The following is a 14,704-nucleotide window of genomic DNA, read 5'->3' as shown; positions in this document are numbered from 1 at the left end:
ATACAAGTTGACTGGCAAAAAAAAAAAAAAAGGAAACTCATGCACACATTCAGTAACTCAAAATAAACTGCAGTGCACTAAAATATTATTTTCCATTGTTATTCTACAGGTGATGATTATGCCATTGGATTGGGGTGAAAAGAATTTCATATTTTCATATTAGTGTGCTAAAAGATGAAATATGAAAATATGAAATTTTTTCCACCCCAATCCAATGCAACGCACTGGACTATATGATTATACAAAAGGAAGAGATTAGACAAAATGAACAATTACAAAAAGACTGGTTATATGTCATCAGGATGACCGAGAATCAAATGCTTCAATGGACAGTATTAAAGGATCTTAAAAAAAAACACATAACTGAGGAGTGTTTTTTTCAAAAGTTGCTAAAAGCCTCAAACTAAACTTATCAGAATACGTGTTTTTTTATATGATCAAAAAGTATTAACCTCAAATATTGTACTGTATTATTTTATTATCATGTAGTTTATTAAGGTATTAATTTTATTACATAAAATTATTTAAAAATTTATATTTATAAATGGGAAAGTAAGAGTATGAAATTTACTATTTTTTCCGAAGTCACTAAATGCCAAGACATTGAAACATGATATGTTTGTTAATATTTCAATCTTAAGTTTTATATACATCTTGTTTACACAACTTCAACATTATATCACTTCGGAAAACATTTAACACAAGAAAGACAAATAATACGTTTTCTTAAGTTTTTTTCTCTATTCTTAAATCAATTTTTAGCTCATATTTTATTTTTAGTTTATAGAGAATTTATATTACCATATTTCAATCCATATTTTATTAATTTTTTCATCTTTACATAACAGTTTGAACAAAGTGCCTACAAAACAAAGTAAAAAACAAATAATATTATAATTCTTTGGAAACACAAACTCTATTCATACAACAATGATGCTAATTGAATCACTTACATAAAAAAAATTAAACAAGTCCATATTTACTGAAATAACGTGAAATATATTATTTCTTTCCTGAAGCACCCAAACATAAAATTGTGCCTAAAATATTAAGAGTTTCCAAGTAACAGTGAGAACCAACCAAACAGACATTGAATAAAATAAAAAAATTGTTAAGGATTTTCTCAAAATACATGTGCTTGGACATTGTCTTTTCCAATCAGATATTCAATTTAATATGAATCTCCAGTAATATCTTTGTAAAATTCTTTAGCTAATGTTGGTATTTCAAAATACTTCATGCAATTCAAGACATCCTTCTTCTCCTTACTGACCATAATCTTCTTTGGCAAAGTAACTGTGTTCATTATTTCCTGGATACAGGTCTGATTTTAATATCTCAACTTCAACGTGATCTCCAGCACAGGTATCCGCCACTGACAGCAGTTGTTTGAATTTTTGAAGTCATCATTTGTTGGGTTGTAATTTTAGAGGGCAGGAAAAGCAATAATACAAATCAATATTAGTACTATTTCCATTACTACACATTTCTTGTAACATTTGAATATCTTCTTATTAGAATTAGTTTCATTATTACAATTTGCTTTCATTCTAGCAGTACAAATCGCGCCACTTAAGTTCCATAGTAGTCTCTGCCCACGAGGATCTTTATTAGCTTGCTGCATTATACGATACTAGTAACTTATTCTTCTACTAATATATATTTTATATTGTTGATCTAAATATAAAATGGTATCTAGTTATCGTATGTTGCTATTCTGCTTATAATGTAATTGGCATTTTTGTCGACTTTTGCTTCATATGACCATAAGCAAATATCGAGTTATGCAAACGATCACAGTTTTCATTGCCTTATAACTGCAGAAATTATCAACTTTTGATAAAACTGATTTGATAGGGATACATGAAACATACCAAAAACTCAATTTTTTTAAATTTTGGTGTTTAGTGATTATTGAAAAAAATGCTCGATTCATGATGATGATGATGATGATTATGATGACATGTTGATAATTATGAAAAAAAAGTTAATATTTTAATGAGAATAAAGTCATGCAAGCTGACCTTGGCAAACATGTCACGCAGGAAGACAATCATGTTGTGTGCAAGTGACACATCATGCACGGCACGTGGCAGCAAGGCCAGCAGAGGCGGGAAGCTATTGAGCTGAAGGAAGGACATCTCAGACAGTGTGGGCACCTCGGTCTGCTCCTCCAGGCGCACGTTGCAGCGTGTAACTAGTGACACACATGCCTCCACTAGCTCCAGTGATGCTGGGAACAGATTGAGTTGGTTCGCCAACTGATGAAAGCCCTTCAGTTTCAGGAACTTGTTGATCTCCTCGTCGGTTGAGCGGTGCAGGTATGCTGACAGCACCTGTTGCAACACGTGTTACTTTTCATTTGTTCTCTGTAGTAGAGATGGGTGATAGTCACGATAGTATTGATAATACTATCGAATGCCGTTCCTACTATCAATAGTCATTACAAACTTTTTTGTCAATTGGTTCTAAACAGGATATATCTGAATTTATGTCTGAACAGGTACTGAACTATTAATTTAATAATATATACCAAATTTAATCTGAACTACATATCAATAACACGATATTATAATCTGTCCTTAAAGTCCCAACATTAGCCATCATTATAATTTTTTTTTAACATGTGACCATTGCTCCAATGATAGTCTAAGTTTCCCATTAAAATAAGCATTTCCACTTTGTTTGGATGCAGACGGTTTCACCTTTCATTGTTTAAGTTTTCAGTTTTGGATAAAAGTCTTTCAGAGGAACCTGAAGATCCCAGTGAATATAGATACTTTTTTACCAAATTACTTAGTTGTGGGTGAATTGTGTATGATAAAAGGAATGGATAAGTGGAAACAAAATACCGGATTTTCTTAGTTAAATATGAAAAATGAAATTTGCATAGTAGTTAAATAGGGATTTAATGTAAAAATTGACTCGATAGTAAGGTTGAGTATATAAATTATAATTGAGGATAACTATCTTCCATAATTTTGTAGATCAATGGAGGTCATGAAAACTGGTTCCAGCCAATCAGAAAGAGATAATCCAATGTCTCAACTCTCATTATAAAGGGACTATATCCTTGATAATATGTAGAATGCTTTTATTCTACCCATGATTGCAAAGTGAAGAATCGTGCGAGTCATTTGTTTACAATTCAAAAGAATACAGTAGGCCTACTTAAAATCATAGATTGGGATGAGTTCTGACCAAACTGTGAATGAATCATTACAAACGATTCATAATGTCTGATTGAATCACTGAAAAAGAATCGTGTTGCCCAGCTCAAGTTTGAAATCCTTATAATATTATGAATGATCTTCCCATTTTTCGATAGTCACCAGAACTATTGATAGTATTGGAAACAATTTGATTATCGATAGTTTCGATAGTTGAAGTCATAACTTGAAATCATAGATAGTATCGATAGTACTAAAGACTATTGCCCATCACTACCATGTAAATGCTATATTTACATACATGTTTTAATCGAGTGCAATGTCCTTAATGTTAAACTAAAGAATATCAACGTATTTTATATATAACATACAATTTATAACATATTATATCACGTCATGACCATAATACTAGCTGGTCACTATAAAGGAAGCATGGCTCCTAAGGGTTAAAGCTTAAGAAATTTTGCTTCTGTCACCCGTAGAGATTATACAGTCATTTGTTAGTTACTGTTTGTTTCTTTTCAACTTTCCAAATCTTACGCATTTAAAAATTTTAATCACCTTCACTACAGCCATACGAACACGGGAATCAGAGTGGTTAGCCATGACAAGCAGAAACTCCGCCTTCACTACGTGATTTAGCACTTGGTGTGCCATGTTGTCGGGCAGGATGAGAAGTGTGTCACGAAGTAGGAGCAACAGACCCTCCACTACCAGGCCCTTCTCCCCCTCACCCACAGCCAAGTGTGGCTCCGCATCCTTCAGCAACTCCTGAGGATCGTCAGCAAGGTCTGTGTCACACCAGGGGCTCACAGCAGGCTCCTTCTGTACACACACAGACCACAAAACACATTCACGTGTAGTTTTTCGGTATTACAACCATGTAATGCAAGTGACTAACAGGCTTGTACATACACCATGAAACAACATTTTTAGAAGTATATTTTGAGCATTATAACCGTTTAGATGAAGATAAATGCAAATAAGACGAAGAGCATTGTCATAGGAAGAAAAATACAGAAAATAAACTTGCGAATTCTAAATGAGGCAGTAGAGCAAATGGACAGCTTCAGATACTTGGGGTGTACTATAAGAAGTAACATGAGCTGCTGCCAGGAAATCAGGAGGAGGATAGCAATGGCCAAGGAAGTTTTTAATAGAAAAAGGAGCATCATCTGTGGACCTCTGGAAAAAGAACTAAGGAAGAGACCAGTGAAGTGCTTTGTATGGAGTGTGGCATTGTAGAGGGCAGAAACATGGACATTACGACGAAGTGAAGAGAAGCATTTGAGATGTGGATATAGAGAAGAATGGAACATGTGAAGTGGACAGACAGAATAAGATATTAAGCTGTGTTGGAAAGAGTGGGTGAAGAAAGAATGATGCTGAAATTGATCAGGAAGAGGAAAAAGAATTGGTTGGATCACTGGCTGAGAAGTATATATAAATTAAATAAAGGCATAAATATTAAATAAGTAATAAGTGATAAACTGTTACTTTTTACCTTCAAATTCTAGACCTGAAGCCTGTTATTACAATCTCGACGAAAAATTTTCAATCCATGCCTTCAATGGACGTGCCATAGAGCTCCCTTGTGATAACAGATCAGCACAGGCTCTGCTACAGCTATTTTTTTAATAGTTATTTTTTAATTTAATTGATAATTATACATATAACTCAAAATCAGTTGAATATTTTAGGTCTCACTTCATACAACCAGGCCCAATTGTTCTTACAAATTTCACCTCACAAGCAGCTGATCTATTTTCGTCTATAAAATGGAGCTAGTCTCGCTATTGCACGCAAATTCCTTTTTGCATAATACATTTTCATAATCACTCAAATCACAGACACACTTTATACAGAAAATTTCGTGCCTCTAGCACACAAAAGAAGAATACGAAAATAAATTAACTTTAATAATTTCAGTAAATAACAAATTAGAAAAAAAATAATAGAAACATAAAATTATGTAACATTCAAATAAAAAATACGCAAGCAAAAAGCACATGTTACTCACCATGCCAGTTTCTGTGGTAAATTTCTCTTTCTCCTCCTCGGACCCAAGGCCACATTCCACTTCCCTGTCCAAGCTAGTGGAGAAGAAGGTGGCCTGCTCAGCACAGGCTAACAACTTGTCAGCTGAGTCTGTATAGTTGCCTGTTTTCCTGTGGACATCCATACTAGCTGCTATGTCACTGCTTGTCTCCCGATAACTGCCTGCAATCCCTGAGTCATTGTCTGCTGCTCGGTTGCTGTCCACTGGCAGAGAAGACACCCTCTCCACCATGTTCTGCAGGTTCTCCGATGTCAGCGGTGGGTCTACGTTTCCACCATCCAGGGAATTTTGTTTAATCTGGAATGCGGAAATGTTACATTGTTCAATAACAATTAATCACAAACTTACTTCCAAATTGTTATCATGATGAGAATTGTGGTGGTAATAAAAAATTCTTCAGAAACATCACGTGACTTAAGATGTCTCCTCGGCAGATGATCCTCTCTCTGTCAGCATTTTATTCTTTTAAGCTACAGCAATAACATGAGCTGTGCACATCGGCTTGATCGCTCGAGCAGCTCTTTAGATCGTAGCGCTACCTATAGTGTTGGCATTTCCTGCATTCTTTCTCCTATTTGGCAGCAATGAATCATGGGTAGACAACAGATGGAGAAAATGAGAAGTTTCCTGGATAGCTTAATCGAATTGTATCAACACTTGGAAATCTGCCTCGGCCTAGTAATGTAGTTAAAATACATTCGGTCATAGTTTTCATTAAGTACTTGGAAATCTGTCTTGGCCTAGAGAAGTAGTTAACTTACATTCTGTGATAGCTATTGTTCTACTTGGAAACCTGTTTCGGTCTAAATATAAAGTTCAGTTATGTTCTGGAATTAGTGTTGTGATAGACTAGGAAACTTGTCGTCATGTAAAGAAGTGAACAATTAGACTTGGGAACTGGCCTTTTGCTTGGAAGTGTAGATAGGTTATTCTCAGAGATTTGGTTTATGTAGTAAAAATATTGCACCGTGGAGATTTATATTGAATTGTTATGAAAGATTATACTGGTAAAATATTAGTTGAAAATCATCGTTGTGTAAGAAAACAGCATTGGGAATTGTGCCATGGAGATTAGCGATGAAATTGTACGAAAGTTCTGAGAACGTGGAAGTCACAGGTCCCTTATGATGGACTGTTCTAGAAGATTTTAGGTCATAGTGATGTGTATTGAGTATTAAAAGAGTTTCGTCAAATTGGTAAAGTATTGACTGGCTCTTTTCTAAATTATTTGCCATACTTTCCTCCTCTCATTAGTCTACGCTATACTTGCGATTGTTATATATTGTACAGAATTGTGCTTATAGATTGTTACTGGGCGAATTAAGATTGTATATGGCTTTGTGCCGGAAGTATACTAATAGAGCAGATTGTATCGATTGGCGGCCATTAAGTCATTTACTTAACTATTGTTATCTTTAATCATTTATACCTTTGTTAATTCATGTCAGTCATCTCATTGTACATATTTGTAATTCTTTTACATATTCAGTTAATTATATATTATATTGTTTAATGTTCAGTCGACCAAACCCAATTCACCTTTAACATCTGATTTAGTAGCTTTAACAAAAACAAACATCCCGTTGCAAACATATGTTAAGATGTTAGTATAGTGCTGAAAGAATATACAGTTGGGTTATGTGAAGGTGAGCTACAGTCATGAGCAACAAATTTATATTTGTTAGATATTACTAAACTAATCTTAGTAGGAAAAGTGTCGCAGAAAATTTTATATAAAGTTCTTAAGTCTCATATCCTGTAAAGACAACAATGTACAACAGAGAACGACACTTCATGGGTGTCCAAAGAATCTAAATAGATGTTGATATAAAATTGGATCACCTCCTCCAGCTGGATCCAAAAATGATGTATTTAAGTTTCGATCAGTTAATATAGTATTTGCCATAACTGTGGAAAAGTTAGACGGAACTGATGCTTGATCAGAGGTTCGAAGGTCATTTCACCATTAGCACAAAAGGCAAGTGTCGAAAAGTTTGACGTACCAAGACATACAACTACTTAAAATAAAAGAAATATCTACGGTACCATTTCATACAAAATCGTTATTTCGAGAATGCAAACCATGCATACAGGCAGACAGTGGACAGTAAATACAAGTCACTCTCTATCATCATTGATATGTTTGTTTTAGGAAAGAGTAGCTGTGCGAGACAGCATTCACTGACACAGGCAAAAAAATCTGGTTCGCAGGAGTAGTAGAAAATTAAACCATATGAAGAATATCACTGGAAGACTTTCACAATACATGGTTAAACTCTTGTTGAGACTTGGATGAAACAAACTTCGGTTGATGAGTGGATTCTTAACAGAATATTGCCATCTGAAGAAACATCTTTGCAAAGTGAACCTAAATGATGATTGGCCACTACAAGATGTTTAATTAGTGACGAAACGGCAAACATAATATTCTGTGCAATTGAAACGTTCTAAAGGAGCTCAGCTTCTGTCACTTAGGAGTCTATTTCTTATAAGAGACTATCTTTTGATCCCACTTAAAAGGTTACTGCACTTCACAGAAGATGCAAGATTGCCAGTGGAATAGTTGCAAGGAGTAGTTTAATAGTTCCAATAGTGGACGTAGCACTATGGGCTACGTAAACAACTCCCTATAACATATACATATTCAAAGAAATTCAAAATCCAGAGCATTAGCAAACAACACTATATATATATATCCATACCTGTAGATTTGTCAAAGCCTTGTTCAACTTCTGTGGGTCCACAGGTTGAGCAAAGTCCATATCTTTAGCGTCTCTGGTTCCTTTTCTTGCAGATTTGGATTTTGCATCATTGTCACCTGCTTGAAAATGAGAAGCAATAATGTCAAAATTGGCATAAAAGTTAAACTATTGAAAATTGTTAATTTTTATACCAAGCAACGACAAAGATGAAACATTTCGAAATTCTGTAAACTACGGTACTACTAAGAATGACAATATTAATAACGAGATTTGTTTTTGTTACATGGTCCATCAGAGTTCTTTTGCTATTTCTGACAAACAAAATCAAGTTCATCTTTTATTTATTTTACTTTCCCCAATTGGGGACTGCCTTTACAAAAAACATATACTAAGAAACAATAGAAAAATGTTGTAATAACTGATCTGCTATAATAAGGGAATAAATCTGGGTCATATAAAGTTTCTTCCATTTTTAATTTCTTGCAAATTTTGTCAAAAGAAAGAATATAAATTGTCTACACAGAATTATTTGGCTGAGAAAACCATCCTGTCATTTTTGATTATAAACCAGAAGTTGATTTCGGTAAAACTTTGCTGTTCATTTCATGGGAGTCTGGGGCAATGCTTCCTCCTACCAGAAAAGAAAGCAAATTTTTGCTAGTGGCCTAGATACGCAACATCTTCAGTCACAGAAACAAAGACTTAATTCATCCACTAGTGAAATACTTGTAACATATCATAGTCCTACCTGGTTTGCCCCGCAATGTGGGTCGTGGAGATGGGCCTGGCTTGGTGCTGGGTGCACTATTGGTGCCACTCAGATTCAGAGGGTTGCTAGGTGGCGTTGGTGACAGAAGAAAGTAGAAGCTGTTGCGAACGTGGGTAATGTATGTGGCACTCGCTCTGTGTAGCAACACAAGAAAGTCTGTCACTGCCACAATGTGAGAGAACTCAGGTGGGGAACCCATCAGTGAGCGGATCAGTTCCACCAGTGAACAGCACACGGACATGTGTAGCTGGAGTGTCTCTTCATATAAAAACCGCTCCTGTGGAAACAGCAAACATCCTCCTGTTAGCTAGTAATCAGCTTTCCACACTTGAGACAAAGACTCAAGGTATAGTATAGAGAAGTGATGCTCAAACTTTTCTTCTTAAGGACCCAACCCTAAGGCGGGAGAGAGAGAGAGAGAGAGAGAGAGTGTGTGTGTGTGTGTGTGTGTGTGTGTGTGTGTGTGCGTGCGTGCGTGTGTGTGCGCGAAACTATCCTGTCATATCACAAAAATTGTCAGCATAAGCTTGTTCGTGGACTTAACAGATGAAGTTATTCTTGCCCCAACAACATAACAGTAAACTATGCAATCAAGAAGGCAAACAATGTGAAACACTTAAACTACTGAGTTTAGGGAAAAAAAACACAGAACTCAAACTGGAGAACTAATCAAAGTTAAGAAGTATTTTTTTTTTCCCACCAAACAATATATAAAGTCCTGCTTAACAAGCCTGGAGACAAGCAAAAACCTACAATTTTCACATCACTTCGGACACCAGGAAAGTTTTAAATCATATTTAATCTAAAGTAACCTCGTTAAAGTTATTCTTGCCCCAACAACATAACAGTAAACTACTGCAATCAAGAAGGCAAACAATGTGAAACACTTAAACTACTGAGTTTAGGGGAAAAAACATAGAACTCAAACTGGAGAACTAATCAAAGTTAAGAAGTATTTTTTTCCCCCAAACAATATATAAAGTCCTGCTTAACAAGCCTGGAGACAAGCAAAAACCTACAATTTTCGCATCACTTCGAACACCAGGAAAGTTTTAAATCATATTTAATCTAAAGTAACCTAACCTAATATATAACTCCTCTACTCTTCAGTCAATGTGGCAACGAGACAGAACATCTAAGAAGAAGAATAATCCACATTTCAACTCTAACCTTTACTTAATAATGAAATAAATGTGATGTGCTTATAAAGAAAATTTCAGGATACTATAACCCTAACTCTAGCACATACCTTGCAGAAAAGTAGCAAAGCCTCCACCATTCGTACACGATTTAGCTGTGCAGCATTGAACTCTCGGAATGGGTGATCATCTCGCAACAGCACATGTAACGTTCTGAACAGTGTGCCCAGCACACCACCGCCTTCTTCATCAAACGCACAGTCCTTCTCCTTGGAAGCAGCACGCTCCCAGTCCCGCCATGACCCGACAATCGTCGTCAGCAGAAACGAATTGACAATCACAGCATCAGACCGGGCTGCTATGTGGAAACGACGTGGACCAGGCTGGTACTGCAGAACAGGTTTGTCACAGCAAGTGTCCAGCACAGCCTGCAAACAGAAAAGTACCGTCTAGCAATGTTCTCTGCAAGCAGCTCAGGTATGCGACAACACAGTGACTTACATGCTTCTGTGCACAAAGAATTTTTACCGCACAGCTGAAATTTTCTTTCAGAAACACAGTTGGATCTAATCAAAATATAATTTTGATCATACATGCTTTGCACTCAAATTGTCCTCGTCAAACTTATAATTATATTATTTGATATTTCAGTAACCTCTGAGATTTACTGTAAGATTGATGTCGTCAGGTCAGCTAGTAGTCAAGAGGGCTATAATATTATCACTTATGGGAAAAAATTTATGATTAAAAATCATCTCTATTGTTAGCCAGGTACTCTAAAAATGTATTAATTACACCTTACAGTAACAAGGTCTGCTCAAATAATCCGATATTTCGGTCTGAGTTTTATTTTTGCAACGTTTCTTTGCCGTTAAGTCCCTCCACTTCTTTATTAATAAAACATCTGCTGGTGATGCCTCCTCACTTTCCTCCACAAAACATAAAGAAATGTGTATCGGATGATTTTACCATTTTTTATTCTCTTCACAGCCTCAAGTTATTCTTCAAATGTAATCACTATAGATTTCATTTTACTCAACATTTCAATAAAAAATATACGTACTTTGTAATGTTTGCGCAAAACACAATTGCACACTATTGGAAGATCCTGTATACAATGCTTCGAACTGCAGGTAAAGAATCCACATAGTTACTTTACTCGTTATGTGTTTTATATACTAATGGCGGGTACTTGACTTTTCGTCAATCATCCATATGAAGCCAGTTGTGTAGACCAATTTACTGACAGAGATGTTGCATTTGTTTGGTAATGTTTTCGGAATTCACTGTCAGGTTGTGGGGTTGTGCCCTGGTCTCTCTGATTTTGGTAGTATGTTGGATGTGTGAAGGTCATCGTTCAAGATGGCTAACCTTAGTTTTATAAGTGTATTTTAATTTCATTTTATTTTAGCTCTACTCTTGTTTTGAATATTTTGATCAATATAGGGTGTTTCAAAAGTGGTGGTAAAAAATTTAGGGATGGTAAGTAAAAACGACGAGAAGTAAAAAAGTTCCAGTAAACATGGCTCCGCAAATTAACCATTTTGTGCTGGTTGGAGCTCAGTGAATACTAAGTACTAACTCCAACAAAAACAGTAACAATTTTATTAATTTATCAATCACGACAAAGTAAAATACATAATTTTAGCTCCAACACCAATGAAATATGATTGAACATACACAAAAGAAACTTTTTTGTTTGAACAACAGTGAAGTTTATGGATAAACAAGGTATCAACATGTTAACTGAAGAATTTTACAGCACGTGTTCAAAATGCTGAACATGCACTTGAATGCATCTGTCTACTCTTCTCCACAAAGATCCTCGAATGTGCTCGAGCAATCCTGGGTTCTTCTTCATTTGCTGGAAGGCATCTACAATCCGATGCTGCACTTCTTCACATGTGGTGATATCTGTTGTATAAACTAGGATTTTGCATAACCCCATACACAAAAATCCAAAGGATTTAAATCTGGTGATCCAGATACAGGTCCTCTTCTACCTATCCACCGTTCACCATATAGTCTGTTTAGATATCATCTCACATTTAGAAGGAAACTAGATGGGGAGAGTGAGGCATGTGTGTTTTATTTTTGTATGAAGCATGAATGTTGCTGCTTTACCATATCCAGGTGCTCGATTGAATGACAGCCCCAACCAGTAAAAAATGGCATTATCTCGTAAACGGTTAATTTGTGGACCCATGTTTAATGAAACTTTTTTGCTTGTCGTCGTTTTTTATTTGCAGTTTCTAAGAAAGTTAGGAATCATTCAAGTCTTCCATTAGTAAGTCGAATTACTTGCTTAGAGAATGGTTCTTTAACAGAGCACCTAGTTAAAATAAAATTACGAATATATGAAATAAACGAATGATTATTGAATAAATATATAAATTAATTAATTGATCAACTATGAAATAGTGTTCTATACTAAAAATAATATAATTTCTGATATTTGACTGGTAACAGCTATTACCTTATTTATATTTTACACAGGACATGATTTGTTCCGCAATAGAAAGCAATATCAATACCTTGAGCATGTGGTGTCCAGCTATGCAGCGTGATGACTGCAGTACTTTGAGCAACAGCTTGTGACAGTCTTGGCTCACGAACTGAGAAAATAGTTCGCTATCACTCTGCACTAGTCGCAGCAGCAGAAAGAGTGCCCGAGCCTGCAGCTCCTGTGATGCCTTCAGCTCCACCACCTAAAATCACAATACAGTGTTATCATTGCGTAACAGTATTCGAAGGAGCAAGTGAAAAGAAAAATAAAAAATATCATTCTACGAAAATCCACCAAGTAGGGCTAATTACTGATCAAAATCTAAACATTATTTCGGCATTTTTAATTTATAAAACTAGGTTCCTGTATTAATAACGATATTCTTAAAAAACAGTTCCTTTCATTTTGACAGTAAACGCAAACTTATAGTCACCATAATAACAACAACAAATGTAATTTTAATATAATACGTCGAAAAAGAACCATAAAAATAGCAATTACAATCTGTCAATAAAGGCCCTTCAGAATCTTTAAGTAAAAAAGTGATATATTTTCATTTCGAGGAGTTTATTAGTGAGGTGATTACTTCCAGAACAATTATGTTGAATCAACAAATAGTTACTTCAATAAATGATGATGATGATGATGATGATGATATCATCATCATCACCATCATCCTTCTATTTAGTGGCCCGTTAGTCTCAATATGGTCGCTTGCCAATGTTTTAATGGTCTGCCCAACTATCTCTTGCCCACAGGATGATAACTCAATAATAATGATGATGATGCTGATTGTAATGATAATAATAATAATAATAATAATAATAATACAGTAGCAGCAATTAAAACTACAGCAATAAAAAAAATACATACCATTATTGATAATGAAACATAATGTTGGTATGGTTTAGTCAGTAGTTAGCTTCATGTGATCTTGGTAATTAAATAATAATAATAATAATAATAATAATAATAATAATAATAATGATAATAATAATAATAATAATAATAATAATAATAATAATAATAATAATAATAACTAATACGTACCGGTATGTTAGGAATAGCATTAATATGTTATGAACTTACCAGCTTACAAGAAGAACATTTTTAGATTTTTATAATACAATAATCCTAAGAAGTAATCTTTAACATGCAATATTTACAAAAATGTCTAATAATTCTAAGTTGCATGTTGTTTTCAGGTTTCTGTTTCATTAATGTTATAGATAACAATCTCTTCGCTAAAAGTTCATAATAACGGTGATTTTTTCCTTCTAATTTTTATGTGAATATACCATAAACAAGCATTTTAAAATTATCGACAAACAAGTATATCAGTGCACGCACGCACACACACTCACTCATCTCTCCTTTTTAATAAGCAAGAAATTGGTAGAAGTGTCCACTATGAGCTCTTCAAGCACTACAGAGCAGCAGAATAAAGTAAATTCAGATCGGAGCCGAAATAGAAACACTAGAATTCTCTTTTATTCGCATAATCGTATAATATATGGATCAGTTCACACTTCAGTAATATTTTATTTTAATAGATTCACAGCTACCGTTCAAGTAATAACATGAAATTCCAAACCAAAGCTCAAAACAAAGACATTACGAACATGATAAATATGTACAACAGAAACATATACTTGTAATGGGTCCCACTGCACATACAACTTCAAGAGAATGAAAGCATCACGCACGCACGCACATACACAAAATTACTAGATATTATGTTAAAAAAAAATGGTCCACAGTATAACAATTTTGCAAGGAAAATTTACACAAAGAACAGAAGCACAAATAATGCTCAGATACATACGAAACATTACATACAAAATAGGTGTTTTAGATTCAGCTAGCAGTCCTCTGGATAAACTGAACATCTACTCATCTGCCCAATATGTACTGTGTGGTAAACCCAACTCAACAACGAACGAAGATCATATACTCCTAAGCACAGCTATTCCTAAAATCAATAGTGATCTACACTCTTAACTGGGATGCAAGTCGGAAGATGGAAGAAATCAACATTCCAAGCATTAATAACCAACCAAAATATGCTCAAGGTAAGTACGCACAAGAATCACGCAACAATACGTTAAAGTTTAACTAGTGACGAGAAAGATATAACAGTTATAATCAGGGAACGGATTTATATGGACTAAAAATATATGAAATATGTAAATATATATGTAGTTATTTTTACCAAAATATGGAATTAAATATGGATTTTTACCAAAATATGGAATTAAATATGGACTTAAAATTATAAAAAAATGACTATGTACGTTAAATATTGGTACATTTTAATCAAACTAAACAAAAAATATAATGGACGTACCTTATCTTCCAA

The 14,704-nt window shown here is 34.7% G+C and overlaps 1 protein-coding gene across 5 annotated transcripts in view; it reads right to left on the bottom strand.

Moving 5' to 3' along the window:
• Positions 1-14,704, bottom strand: part of mv (lysosomal-trafficking regulator mauve) — a 120,815-nt gene that overhangs the window by 55,013 nt on the left and 51,098 nt on the right. For 4 of the 5 annotated variants that reach the window (XR_011333988.1, XR_011333989.1, XM_069835670.1 and 1 more), the window contains exons 23-29: positions 12,374-12,547; positions 9,950-10,267; positions 8,680-8,977; positions 7,932-8,050; positions 5,191-5,526; positions 3,732-3,995; positions 2,025-2,336 (exon numbers count right to left, since the gene is read on the bottom strand). Coding sequence is in view for 3 of the 5 variants with exons in the window: in XM_069835670.1 (XP_069691771.1) it covers positions 2,025-2,336; positions 3,732-3,995; positions 5,191-5,526; positions 7,932-8,050; positions 8,680-8,977; positions 9,950-10,267; positions 12,374-12,547 (1,821 nt within the window). In the remaining 2 variants the exon portion in view is untranslated. The remainder of the gene's footprint in view (positions 1-2,024; positions 2,337-3,731; positions 3,996-5,190; positions 5,527-7,931; positions 8,051-8,679; positions 8,978-9,949; positions 10,268-12,373; positions 12,548-14,704) is intronic. The other variant, XM_069835671.1, reaches the window with a different exon arrangement.

Source organism: Periplaneta americana, chromosome 9 (genome assembly GCF_040183065.1).
Source record: "Periplaneta americana isolate PAMFEO1 chromosome 9, P.americana_PAMFEO1_priV1, whole genome shotgun sequence".
NCBI classification, from domain to species: domain Eukaryota; kingdom Metazoa; phylum Arthropoda; class Insecta; order Blattodea; family Blattidae; genus Periplaneta; species Periplaneta americana.
Note: the sequence above shows the minus strand (reverse complement) of the source record. Positions and strands in the feature narration are given on the sequence as shown.